Source organism: Athene noctua, chromosome 20 (assembly GCF_965140245.1).
Source record: "Athene noctua chromosome 20, bAthNoc1.hap1.1, whole genome shotgun sequence".
Taxonomy (NCBI): Eukaryota; Metazoa; Chordata; class Aves; order Strigiformes; family Strigidae; genus Athene; species Athene noctua.
This window is the reverse complement of record NC_134056.1, coordinates 8,201,205-8,215,545: the sequence shown is the minus strand read 5'-3', so window position 1 is coordinate 8,215,545 and position 14,341 is coordinate 8,201,205. Positions and strand designations below refer to the sequence as shown.

The following is a 14,341-nucleotide window of genomic DNA, read 5'->3' as shown; positions in this document are numbered from 1 at the left end:
TGGTAGACAGACAGGGATTGATGTGTACTTTTGTGACCAGGACTCCTTTCTTTTTTCTCTTATGCCCTCAATTGCTTGTTCAGCAGGAGAGTCCAGTGAATGCATATTTTCCTTACGGTATCTAATTCCTTCTCAATTTAGATGAGTATCAACCAAAGTCACACAAATTAAACTAAACCTGAAGTCAAACTTCATTGTCTAAATCCCTGGTGTCACGTGAATAACACCACAATGCATTTAGCTCTTTCCAGAAGAACTGATGTTCTCGGATTCTGAGCTAAAGTCTCCAAATAAGAAACTCAAAATTTCTACAATACTATTTTGAACTCGATTGAATCAATATGTTAAATCTCGAGTCAGATCTGAATCTTGGACTTTGGATCAGGACTGTCCCTCCTGCTCAGGCCAAGTTACTCCAACTCCCCAAGTTACTCCTCCAGCTCTAGAAGCCAGCAGGATCAGAAATTTATCTCTCCCTTCTCCGAGGGCAGAAATTCTAGTCTCTTGTTAGCACTTCCCACAGTCAACATTAACTAAGAAAATTAAGAGAAACACACCACTACCACCCTCCCACTATGTCCAGGATTCATCACCCCACTCAGCAGATCCTACATTCACACGCTCCATTCAATATATTATTTTTTAAAAATCCAAACACACGTGAACACACACACTCCACAAAATTTTACCCACCTTTTAGTTATTTTAGTTTTGTGGGGTTTTTTGATAACCCTTTTAAATTTGGCTTTATCCTGCAAATTCAGGGTAGATTTGGTTATTGTGCTCTTCCCTCCCACCCCTCTTTTTTACTACTTTTGCAGATATTTTAATAAAACCTTCTCATCTGTTTTCTGACTCTTTTTTTTTGGTGGACAAAGAAAGTGTAAGTGAAACAAGGATATAATTCACAGCCATAGAAACATAAGAAAGTAAATGGAATTTTTCCTTCCCCAAAAACCAGAAATGACATGGGTACCCTTCAGTGTCTCCAGGTTTCCTTGGAAATCTATTTTCTTGCATTGTGCTTTGGTTTTTGTGGTGATGAGGGTTGCCCAGTGTTACCAGAAAACCCAGAACCTGAGGCAAAAAGCCAACTTCAGGTTTGTCTTTATGTCTAGGTTTATCAAACTGGCTTATGATTTTGGCTTTCTCTGGTTTAGGGACTGTGATGAAGTATCTAAAGATGAGTGACTCTGAAGATTTACAGGTGCTGATCCTCAAGGGGTTACGCTCTGACATCACTGAAGGCAAGAGCAGTCTGTGGCAGGGCATGAACTCCCGTTCAGCAAAGTAATCTGAGAGAGTAACCTGACCTGACACATCCTATTCTTCAGCAAATGCTGAGACTCTACCTCTGGTGAGAAGTGTTCCAAGATGGAAATCCCAAAGTGAAGACACCTGAGACTTGCACCCGCCCGCCACCTCTCCTGTGTCTTCTCACCAACGAGGCATTAGTTTTACTCTCAAAGGACTGCCATCACCTTCTGCCCTCCAGCAAAACTCAGCACAGGCTGCGTGAATAACTCAACATAAAGCTGCCATAAATCTCAAGAAGAAGAAATATCTTTTATCTTTAACCATTTACTCCCACTATAGGAATAATGGCAGTTCTTTTACATTTACATATAACTCTTGTTTGTTTGCTTTGATTTTTTTGTTTGTCTTTGTCTTGGCACCTGCATAGCAGAAAACTTTACAGTTCATTACAGAAGTTTCCCTCTCTCTGTTCCTCCCTTTATTTACTCTGCTGCCCCTGAGGACTAGCAAGCAACAGCCCCAAGGTCAAGAGAGAGTAAGGTGTTACCCTTTTATGATGGATTATAGAAATAACAAACATGCCTGACAGTTTTATACAGCTGCTAGAACGGGTTTAGTTTTCAACAAATGAAGAATTTCCTCTTTTTTTTCTCTTTTGTATATTAATTACATTTTACAAATCTTGGTTTTCCCCTCTTTCTTTACTTCCCCCCCCCCCCCCCCCACTTTGCTTTCTTTCTTTTTACTTTTTTCTCTTTTTTTTTTTTTTCTCTTTTATTTTTTTACAGCAAAAGGATCAATCACCAACATGTCCATCGAAAAGTCCGGGTTAGCAGAGTTTGGCTGTCATCTGGTCCGACTGTTTGAGGATCTCGGTGTTGTACAGATCTAGAGCGTGGTTCACACGGATGATCTCGCTGTTGGTGAGTCTCAGGCGGTGCTTGAGCATACAAGAGAACAGATCCAGCTGGGGCTTCCCTGGGGCTACGGGAGGCGCCAGTCTATTGATTCGGTCCCGAATATCCAGCAGCAGGAGCATGACGGAGGAGGAAGAATAGAACTGCCCACCTTGCGTGTACGACTGGTTGACCTGCTGCACAGCACTGCGCAGTAGGTCGGCATTAAAACGCAGGCTGTAGCCATACACCTGCACATCTGAGATCTTGATATAGAACTGACGCTTGGTGGGGTCAGAAAGGTCCACGGGTCCTTGGCCAGTCTCATTACGCAGGAGGGAGGGCAGCCGAGTCCGGCTGCGTAGGTAGATGTGGACGGTCTCAAAAAAGGTTTTCCACCGGTTGCCCAGTAGCAGGGTCCAGTTGTAGCACTGGCTGTTTTGGAGGCGGATTTTCTCCCAGCGTGGGTAGCCGTACTCCCCAAAGGGCATGTTCCAGCCCTCAGAGTGACTCCCACTGAACGGGTTGACATAGACAAAGAACATAGGGTCCAGGCTGCTGTTGCGCATCTGGCAGATTCTCATGGAGATCCCAATCACCATGTGGATGAAGTCCATCCGGTTCTTGTTGCTCTTCAAGGTGAGGGACATGCGTTTGCGCCACCTGGGGTCAAAGAAGGTGTCCAGGCGGATCTCATTGCTGATGAAAGTGGTGTGCACATACAGGCGAGAGTCCATCTTCTGCAGCAGGTACTTCAGCTCTAGGTCTTGGAAGTCCAAGTCCGTCTCAAAGCTGATGAACTGCTCACTCCGCTCCGAGTCTACGTTCTGAGGCTCGCAGCGACCCCGGTAAAGCTTATAGCCCTTGTTGCATGAGCCGCAGAGAGAGATGTTGGCAAGGCTGCACATGGCACAGCTGTTGTTGCCCCCGATGATGCAGGGGATGGGGCGCTGGCACAGGCTGGTGCCACCGTGGCAAACGCAGCTCCGTTGGCTTTCCAGAAAGGTCCCCCAGAACCCATTCTCATTGCAGTAGAGCAGTGACTGGACCCGAGTAAGCCATTCCTGTATTGTCCTGCAGGTAGGAATAAGAAAGCATTAGCATTGTAGAGCCTCACAGAGTCTTTCGTGTTGGCATCTTGCTAGAGCCACAGTGTTTTCAGGGATATATCTGAGACAGAGCTCTCAGAACATTGATGCCCTGCTGTGGCATCTGGGAGCTATTCCAGTCTATTTCTAGCCTGAATCTGTTGTTTACTCCTTTGGTGAAGAGCAAAAGCCCTCTAAGAAATAGCTAGAAGTTAGAACTGATCATCTGAAGTCTCTTCACACTGCTCTAGGAGCCGAGACTTGCCTGCCAAGAATCCCATCAGTGCCCCAGTGACAAAGTTCAACCATGGGAATGGAGCTGATAAAGTCATGCCAGAGGCTGAGGTGCTGTCAGACGTTGCAGGTCAGCTAGCTCCTGGGCTGGCAGAAGAAAACTCCTCTCCATGTCATTGACAATTCCCCCCACTCTCCAATAACAGACTTGTAATGGGATGAGGCAGAGCCAGTAGTAACCTCTGCTTATGGTGCAGAGCTCAGTAACAGCAGAAGAGAGAGTAGAAGTCAGGGTGCACAGAGACAAAGCTGCTAGAACAGCTTCTCCTCTAAAAAAACCCTGCTGCTAATTAACCTTCTCTTACAGCCTCTCCCCTTAACAAGCAGCCACACTTGCCCATTCCCAGGCCCCGCCACTCCCATAATTGTTATATCAGCGCCCTCACCTCCACATCCTGCAGCCCTGGAATGACTCCTAATGAATGCCACTCTAACCCATGTTTGCTTTTTGTATAACCCACTTGCAATGTTGCCTTGCTGCCCCCATCTCCACCAACCCGGGAAATCTCAGCACAGCGACTCCTTTCTCAGCAGCCTTCAGCAGAACGCCTTGTTCAGCCGCCTGCTCCCTCCCCTCCGCCTTCCCCTCAGCTAATGAATACTTCATTGTCTCCTCTGGGCAAAAAGTTCTTGGTAGCACTGCAGTGAGAGGACTGGCTAATGACAAATTAGGATTCAGTCCCTGTAGAACGGGAGGAGTGATTATGGACAGAGGCTCTCAGAGCTGGATTAGTGAAATTCATGGCACCTGCATCGCCTGACCTCCGAATAATCATTAAGCTGTAGGCTGTATCAAAGAAGGCATTAAATGATACAGCAGCAAAGAACAGCAAGATGATTAGGGGGAGGGAGCGAGTGGAGGGATGAGTATAAGACAGAGGAAAGCACTGGAAGGAAAGAAATAATCAAGGAGCAGAAGCAGAAAGGGTAGGGGAAGAAAGAAGGGGAAAATGTTCAGGTAAAGAAAAATGAGAAATGCAAGGGGTAGGAGGAATAGGAATGGAGAAAGGGGAAAACAAACAAAAGCAACAATTGAAAGACAGAGGACGGGCAGGAATGAAAAGCAGCAAGAAGAAATAGGGAAAGGAAAATAAAAGAGACAAAGTGAGGAAAAAGGAAGAGCATCAGCAGGAAAATTCTGGAGCCTTGGATGTGGGAAGAGAGAATTTTCATTCTCCTCTGCTAGAGGGCTGTCAGGGTCTCTTTCCCCTATTCACAGCTAACAGGAGCTCTCCTGCTAGAGGAAAAGACAAGGTCGGCTGGGGAGCTTGGGAGCAAGACAGTGACCTCTATAAATATCTTCTGTAGAGGGAGACAGTGACAACTCTGATCCCTAGAAAAAGTGCACAGGGCTCCTCCTGGTTTCTAGGACAGCTCTGCTTGGGAGGGTAGGGGCAGCACAGCACAGTGTGATGGCATTGCTGACAGCAACAAGCACTCTCAAAACCCTCCCCTGGGGGCCAAGTTTGCCTTCTGCTCATAGGTGAATTTTTGCTCACATTTTCTGTAATACAACTTTTTTCTTTTTTTTTTTTTTTTTACCCCATCTGAACCCTTGAAGTCCCTGTTTGGAAAGCCAAATGCACTTGGATTTAGCAAGGCACCCAGATTCCAACTTCCAGCCTCCCTAAGGTGCTGTGAACCCGCCTTGATTCCTTTGTGCACCTCCTTGAAAGCTTCTTTCTTTGCTTCTAACCACTAATCTAAGCATGCAGATGAGGGATAATGAGCAAGTGGAGGATGAACTAAAACCAAAGCTCCCCTCCAATGTACACACACTGGCTGCCTGGGTTCACTGGCTTGGGGAAATTTCTAGAGGGAAGCACAAGGTTCCTGCATGCTGCCTCTTCCCATGCTTGGGCTCAATGACAGTGATGAAAATCAGAGGTTGCTTTGAAGGGAATATCTCCTGCAGCCCCAAGCCTCATCCCTAGCACCCAGTCCCACCATAATTTCTACCCAAACAAGGTCAAGCCAGTGGCTCAAAGAAAGTGAAGAGCTGAGGCAGCCGGCTGGTGGCAGACAGATGGTAACGTCCAGCCCCATCAGGTACCTCCTCAGCATCCCTACCCCTGTCTGTGAAGTGAGGACAGTATTTCCCCGAGTTCCACAGCTCTCTCCATGGTCACATTTGATGCTTTTTATGGGACTGGTCTTCCAGATGAGGTAGTAATGGTTGTTCGTAGGTGGTTTCTGAGGTGGGTTTGTCAAGGTATTTGGCACCGTCAGAGGGGGGGGTGTGTGTGCGTGTGTGTGTGCGCACATTCTGCCACCACTTTCATACAGCTGCCAATAGCCTCATACAGGTGCATATGCAAAAACGAGCCAAACACATGCCGAACAACTACCATGCATAGATCTCAATTCCAGCTCTGTGCAAGCGAACAGGACTCTCCCGATTTCCTCATGCACTTGCTTGTGCACAGGATTCCCTGTGTATTTGTGTAGCGCTGGCGTGATGCTTTACACAGATTTTACATGTTGATAATGTCATGGAATTCATGGGACAAGGACTGCCAGGCTACACAGCAGGGCACGCAATAAAAATTAGAGTCAGATGACCATACCCTGTCTGTCTTACGTGTGTTCTGTCTTAGGAAAAAAAAAAATGCTATCCTTCTCTTATACTGACAGTCAGCAGAGCAAAATGAGAAAGGAGTCTTGGCTGATATCTTGCAATCAAAACTAGTAATTTGCCTGTTCCCCAGATCAACTTTGTGGAGGAAGGATGGGAGGAGATCAGGAGAAAGAGGGTTGGGGTTTTTTGGGTGTGTGTGTGTAAGCATTCAGCAAAGACATAAGTAGGACAGGAAAAAAAAGAAAAAAGAAAAGACGGCTACCCACCATCTGCTGATGGCAGCAATAAAGGACATAATTAAGTGAAAATGCAGAATCCAGGGCAGAACTGGGCATTGGCTACAAATATGACAATGGGAAGTGTGATAGGGTGAAAGAGAGGAAAAAGTGGTGTAAATTACTCCACTTTGTCTTGCAACTGGGACAGGGTAAGAATATATGTAGGAACAGTCACAGCCCTTCATGTGACAGGAGATAACTCCTCAAAACACACATATGATGGCTCAGATTCATGTGAATATAATCAAGAGATGTCAGGGCTGAAAAGAGCCACTGTTTCAAAGATGAAAGCTGGTAGCGGAGTAGCCACTGGTTTTCATTTTAATTATTTTCTCTTTCATTAAGGAGTCATCAGTTTATCTTTCTCCCTCTTAATATCATTGCAAAAGTTATTTTGCCTAATGTTTGCTACCTTTGCCAGTTCAAATTATAAAGTAGTAGTGCATGTGGAATTTAAAAAAGGAAAACTATGTCTTCGAGGGTCACTGTCAAGAATTTTACATTCAACTTTAATATCTTACATTCCAAAACTAAAATGAAAAAAAAAAAAAATTGCATCCAGGCAAAGCTGTGAGTGAAAGTTATTTTGCAGTATTTTCCTGCTGTTGCTCACTGGAGACATGCAGTCCCCTGGCAATGTTGGGACCTGGAAGCCAGGTAATCATGCAGAGCTGTTTCACCATTTAAAACCTATCTGTTATGACAAAAAAAAAAATATTTTGCAGGACAGTGCTGGGCTTTCAGACCAGAAGCAGAGGTCAGGTTATACAGAAAGGTGATGAATAATTTTCTTTCCTCCTGACTTGTCATTCTTCAGGATTAATCAGGTCTGGGGAGGGAAAGAGGCTGAGGGGTGTCCCTTGAGAGAAAGATGCAGCTTTGTTGTAAATGGTGTCTGAGCTGATTAGAAAACCAGACCATACAGAATAAAAAAAAAAAACAAAAACAAAACCAATAAAAAAACCCAAAAAATAAAACCACAGAAAAAACCCCAAAATCCAGCAGGACAGATTCCTTTTTTAGAATTGTGAGTAAAAATGTAGGGATTTAACAAGTTTTCCTTTGCAAACTCACCTTTCACATTCCAACCTGCACTAGCTGCTGTGGAGGTACTTTTGGGCTTTCTGTATGGAACCGTGAAGTTAAAAATTCTATTTTTATTCTCCGCAGCTGTGAGATATATTCTTAATGACAATTTGGCTGGAGTCCAAAACATGTATCGACTCCCTCCCATTCCTTTGGATGTTATTTATATTTTACATCCAGAGTTTTAAAATGCAACTATAGGTGCTCATTCAACATGGAAGCTTTAACAACTGAGGAGTTGTTTCTTTTTTAAACAAACTTGTTTGCAAAGAGGTGTTTTTTAAGTAAAAGTAGTGCAGCATAAATATATATATATACACACACATATGCATATATATATATATATATATATACACACACGTATCTCCTTCTTAGCTATTGCAAAAGGTCCTGGAGAATCTGCCTAATTGCCAAAATCCCTACTTTTTCTTTCTTTTGGAAACACCAACTCTTCCTTTCCCTGAAGACAATCAAGAGTAATCCTATTTCTTTTTCACATTGCTTTTGAATATATAATGCTGGCTTACTATTATGTGTATTAAAGAGAGAGAGAGGCTTGCTCTTAAGAGAACCTTTCCATCCTTTCGAAGCCACTGGCACGCTTGATAAGCATCTGTCGTTCTGTACAGTAACAATTAGAAAATTAGAGTATTTCCAAGCTCTATGTAGAGAGCGATGAAATGCATACCTCTTCCACTACATGTCTGTCTACCGAGCCCCTCCCCTGTGTAGCTACAAATGCACAATGACAAATAAGAAAAGAAATTATAATATGCCTGGTGGTGTTGACTTAAACAAATCAAGCACATCAGTCAGTTAAAACCCAGCTGCCATCATCCATTTCGTCCTCCTTCCCCCAGATTTTGTAGTATTAGTTGGAGGCTCCCTTTCTGCGTGGCTGACTTGTTAAAATAGAACAGAAATGTTAAAGACATATTTATCTGAATGCTTCGCAGAAACATGGTTGGCTGGGCATTTGCTCGCTGCTGCTTCGCTGCTTTGTTGTGGCACAACTCAGAATAATGCCTGGACATGCTTGTGACTCCTCCACCAGTTGGCTTCTTTATAGCAGCTCGGCCAATTGGCAGCAATGGGCCAATTTTAGGAAGTTTTCCAAAGACTTTTTTTCATAATCTCTTAAACTTAATAGATATTTCTCCTCATCCCTAGTAAGTGCATCAAATATTTGTCCAGTAATATGAGATTTCTTGGTAATTAAAGAGATGTTAAGCCCTGGAAGATTTTCCCGAGCTGCACAGTGATGAAATGGAAACGCAGTGTGTTTAGCAGCCAGGGGGCTGGATGACAAAAGGAGAAAGCAAGCAATCAGTTAATTTGCTTTCTGAGTCTGAATATTTAGCTAATGAAGGTGGTGAAAAAACAGTTTCTCTACAAATGTTAACTTGGCCTGACCCTTCCAAGAGGCCATGGAAGAAAAGGCACTTGGACTAATTTTTTTCCAAGGTTTTCAGTTTTACTTCACTCCAGACAAGGTAGAAAGAAACAGCAAGTGATGTTTATTAAAATTCATGGATGCAAGTCTCCAAAAATGATTGGAAGCAAACTGAAACTCAGCCATAGGTCAGGGCTGAAAGGAGCCAGCAGGAGGTGACTATTGGATATCAATAGTTGCTGTAGCTGTAATGGAAAATCTACTCTCTCCATCTGTAATAACATTGCGAGGCTTCTGGTCAGTGCAGGTTTACTCTGCATTTTGTAGAAGAGATGTCATCAATTCCAAGTGAAACTAAAGCTTCTCTTTCACTCTGGCTGTACTCACTGAGGAGCACAACTCAAAAATGGGCTGAAGCATCTTGTGCTCCATATGTCCACTTTAACAGCAAATGGGAGCTTGAAGCTTGTCTGTGGTACATAAGGCAAAACTGCTTAAAAAGCAGCTTAGTCTGCTTGGCTGTCTGATGTCAGCCCTGTAATATTCTTGCAGAACACTCCAGAATAAGCGGGTGCCCTTCACCTGGGTATGTAAGACCACACAGAAGGGATGTGATTATGCTTAGGTATGTGATAAAGGTTACTTACACCTCCAGAAATCTCATCCCAATCCCAGACTTTACCATGTTCCCCCAAACCTCCATGTTAGCACACCCTGTATCCAAAGACTTCGGCTGTTGGGTTTAGGCCCAAGCCCAGGCTCAGCTCCATCAGCCACCCATCACACCACACCCACCCCCAAGGAATGAGGGACGAACCTTTCTCTAGGCAGCTGGTGGTTAGGATTGTGCCGACACCGGACACTGAGGCCAAAGAGTTTGCGGGCAGTCCGCTGGATCTTCTGGCGCTGGGCTTCCAGGGAGCTCTGCAGCAGCTTGTAGCGGTTCTGCAGATCCCAGTCATTCCCCCAGTGCTGGTGGATGCTCCCAATGGTCAGGAAGTGGTTGCTAGGTAGCCTTTTCATGAACGATTTAAACTCATCTGGAACACACAAAAATGCGGAGAAATACAGAGGTTTCTGAACTATAATGACATTACAAAGCTTTTCATTGGAAGGATGGAGAAACAGCAATGGTGTGTGAGGCCATCAGTGCTCTGCTAAAGGCAGGTGATGTCCATTAGCTCACGGGTCTCTCATTCTGCCCCAGGAAGCCCACTAATTCCATGGTTGTTACTGCTCCCATATAGGAAATGAAACCCAGGGAGTATTAGGATGAAACAATAAAGTGTACAGGGTGGAGAAATAAAGAAAGAGAAGTCCCTGGAGCATGGGATTATAGTCTAGGGGTTATGAACAAAAAGCAGTGAGTTGTAATCATTGTCAGCTAAAGAGTTGTCATTTAAATTGTTTTTAAGCTGCTCCTAAAATGCCATTTGTTGTTGAAGTCAAATCATTTTGGCTATATCATTAAAAAAGAGAGAAAAAAACGCCTTTAAAAGTCCCCAGAGGAATGGTTTGGGTTGTGTTAAAATGTCCCGTTTTCTCATTTTTTAAAAAGAGCATTCTGATTCTTTTTTCTCATTTAACTTCATTTGAAGTTAAATGAGTTGCTTTATGTAACAATGAAAATAAAATAAAATAGTTTTCAAAGCTAAGGTCAGAACAAAATGTGTCAATTTTAGCCAAAGGAAAAAATGTAATTGATAAAAAAAAAAAACCAAACCAGTTACTAAATGTTGTTTTGTGATCACTTTGTTTCCATTTGAATTTGTTTGATAATGAAAAAAAACATTATGTAGTGCTTGAGTTTTTTTCATCACAAAACAGAAAATGGGATACTGTCTCTGTTTACGACCATCCCTTTCTTCCTAACTGTGAAGAATAATTTGCTTAGACTCTGCTTACCAGGCTGGGACATCCTCATATAGAAAAAACAGGTGATTCCAACTTTCTCAGTAGAAAATAACACAATTTTTATACTAGAGGACCGTGTTCAACACACTGAGACCTCGAGAAACATGAGGAGTGGACCAAGAAAAACCCCATAAAGAAAAAATAATAAAGAAATAAAGAAAAGAACAAAGTTCTGCACCAGGAGAGAACAAGACTGGAAACAACCAGTTGAATAACAGTTGCTAGAAAGGTTCTGGGTGTTCTGGTGGGCACCATGCTGAATGTGGCTCAACTCCATGTTCTTACTGGAGATAACACAAACTGCATACTGGGCTAAATCCAGGAGGCTGGGAAAGTTAATATTTCCCTCTTCTTGGCACTACTGAGGTAGCACCTGCATTTCCCTGCCAGCTTTAGGGACACCCAATTAAAGATGGGTGTTGAGAAACTGGGGACGGCACGGCTCAGGGCTACCAAGATGGTCAAGGGCCTGGAGCACAAGTCCTGTGAAGTAGAGGGACCTGCAGTTTAATCTGTTAAAGAAGATTCCAAGGGGAAAATCTAATTACAGCCTACAACTGCTTAAATGGTACTTACAAATATGAAGGAGAGAAACTCTCTTATTAGAAACAGATGATAAAACAAGGAGTAATAGTTCACAGCTGGAGAAGATCAAATGATTTATTGAAAAACTTTTTCACTTGGAGTTAATGCAGCACTGGAACATAGTGCCCAGAGATGTAGAAGAATCTCTCATTTCAGACTCTGATAGACAAAACCTGATCTAGTGCTGGTGGTAGTTCTGCTTCTAGAGGGAGGTTGGACTAGAGCCCTGCCATAAACCCCACAAAGCATTCAACAAGAGATGCAGCCATCTTTTCCTGTAAATTATCTACATTATTTTTCTTCCTTTCCTAATAATTTATTTTTAAAAATTCCTTCATCCCATTTTCAGAAGGAAAAGAGGACAATAGCAAAAAAAACCCCCAAAACATGAAAGCTTCTAAAGGCTTTTCAAAAAATCCGTAGAATTATTGGGGAAAATCAGACCAGATAAATTACAACCTATCATACAAAGCTTATAGATATTTGCATACGAGATTTCCTATTATTCTGCAACCTGCAGTTCATGCTTAACTGCCTAACAAAGAATATCTATGCGTTAGTCAGTACCATCATCACATAGATGGTAAATGGATGTTCATGTCCTACTCATCACATGGTGAAACCGATCACCTAATAAAAATAATTATCATCATTGTACTATCAAGATCCACAGGACATCTGTTTGTCTCCTTTCTTCCCCAAAGATAACTGAGATTTTTTTTTTTTTTAAATTATCTTTCAGGTTTTCACTCTATTTGAAATGCTGCTTTCAGTGCCCTTCTCCTCCCCAAAAATGATTCTCTCCTGTTCAGTGGTCCTCTGAAACTATCATCATGTATAATTGCTTCTGTTGACCATGCTGATTACTCCTGGTACCTTTCAGCAGTAAAAGCCTTGCATTTGCTTCCCGCCCCTTATAAATCAATTTCCTCAAAAGCCTGTTTGTGCAAAAGACCAAGCTCTTTTCCCTCTGATGATGAATGTGCTACATTTTTCATAGAGACGGGTAAGGGAGAAATTTCAGTGCAGTGTGCACATTTTGATACTGCAGTGCAACGTTGGGGGAAAAACAAATGAGCAAAGAAATTTGGCAAAATAGAAGCTGGATGGGGTTGTTTTTAAAAAAGGGGGGGGGAGTGAAAAAAGAAAATATTTTCCAAAAGAATAGTTTCTTCATTGTTTATTTATATTTATTTATATTTATCCCTGGAGACCCCAACCAAGACTATAGCTGCATTGTGCTAAGCCTTGTACCTTTCTGGGAATAGCTCATTCTTAACCCTGAGAATCTCTAACTAATAATTCTGTTTGCTTTTGGTTTTATTTTATTTATCTGCTCAGAAAGTGTTGATGATGGCTAGGACTACATCCCCCATAATGCAATAGAGCCTCTGGTTTTGCCGAGTCACCCTGTCCCTGCAGGCAGTCCCATGGCAATGACTCACCATCGCCGGTGGAACGGGCCAGAGGGTCCAGCCTCTGGCGAAGAATGGTGGCATCACAGTGAAATGGACATGTCAAACATCTCTTTCAGAGATGAAACTTTCATTTTTTCCAGTGGTTGTCTTTTGAGATTAAAAAATAATCACATTTTCATTAGAAAGCAATAGCATGGCAAACCCCCCACTTTTAATCCAAAGGCTGTTTTAAAATCCGGAATTGCAGTTCTGATGCAGAATTTTTTGGCCAGCCATAGTAAAATGCCAAGAATTTGTTATTTTTCTCAATTTACACATGAGCAATGAAGCACAGGACTAAGAGACATCCTGAACTGTTTTAAAGCAGCATCAGTTCACTGCAGCCTCCTTGACTCTGAAGATGCTGTCTCAAATCACACCAACTCTTGATTTGCCCCACATGATTTTTTCAGATTGACATAGGAATCCAACACAGATCAGGAACAGAATATAGATCTTTTAGGCTATCAGCAGCTTCCTGTGAAAATGGTATTTGCTTTCAGAGCACTCGTGCGCCTTTCAGCCCACTTCATTGGAAAAGCCTTCAGATGTCATTAGAGATTTTTCTGCCATTCATAATGAAGAAAATTCTTCAGTTACTGGGCATATTTATTAAAACAAAGGAGCAAAATACTAATACTATATTCTTTTGTGATAGCAACTTTCATCTCAAAGGATAAGTTCACGCATGATGCAACAAAGTGATGAATGAGATGCAGCAGCTTTAAACATAAAGATAATCACTCCATCTAGCCCTGAAAAGCCTCCAGCCCTGGGTGGAATATGGCTATAGCACAGCAGAGAATTGCACTGCAATATGTCACTTAAACATGGCAAATGAAAAACACCTTCTCCTGTTGAAATCTCAAGGGGAGGGAGACTGAATATAATTATCCACCACGGTCTTTGCTTAGATCAAGTGCAACAAGTACAGAATGTAAGAGTAAAACAATCACTGTGGGACTGTAATTCTTCTCTCTCCATGGGGCTCTCACCTTCTAAGTGTCTGCATGGATTAGATCCCCTGGCAATGTAAAGGGGTTTGATGAGTGGTGGTCAACATGCAGCTCTTGAGCATCTTGTCTGAAGATCCTGTGCTAGAACTAGCAACTAGTAACGTGTAACTAGTGCCAGAGCTGTGCTGGTGGGCACTGCCAGTAACCCTAATTTGTGTAGTACTGAGCTAGCAGAAGCTTCCGAAATCCACATTTCTGGTGTGCCCTGGTGTAACCCTGGTGTAACCACCCTACCCATGAGTCTTTAGAAACTTCCAGGAAACCACTGACCTGCTTCTGGAACTGCCCCAGCCTGGTGGCTCCCCATAGTGTATGGGGGGATCTTGTCAAGAGAGTCATCAGCCTTGAGACATTAACTACTAGTCTGACTTTGTTCAGCTGAGCACCAGGTTGACAGCATGAGTTGGACATGAGAATCTGTGCAACAGCAGACACGGCAGCAGGGTTCACATATCGAAGTACGAAGCAGTCCTCAACAGCCCACTGAGGAAACATCACA

At 43.0% G+C, this 14,341-nt stretch overlaps 1 protein-coding gene across 3 annotated transcripts in view; it reads right to left on the bottom strand.

Annotated features, from left to right (window-relative positions):
- Positions 1–2,029: 2,029 nt before the first annotated feature.
- Positions 2,030–14,341, bottom strand: part of BRINP1 (BMP/retinoic acid inducible neural specific 1) — an 88,383-nt gene continuing 76,071 nt past the window's right edge. For all 3 annotated transcript variants that reach the window (XM_074923609.1, XM_074923610.1, XM_074923611.1), the window contains 2 exons: positions 9,688–9,910; positions 2,030–3,227 (listed from right to left, as the gene is read on the bottom strand). In XM_074923609.1, coding sequence (XP_074779710.1) covers positions 2,087–3,227; positions 9,688–9,910 — 1,364 coding nt within the window. In that variant the 3' untranslated portion in view covers positions 2,030–2,086. The remainder of the gene's footprint in view (positions 3,228–9,687; positions 9,911–14,341) is intronic.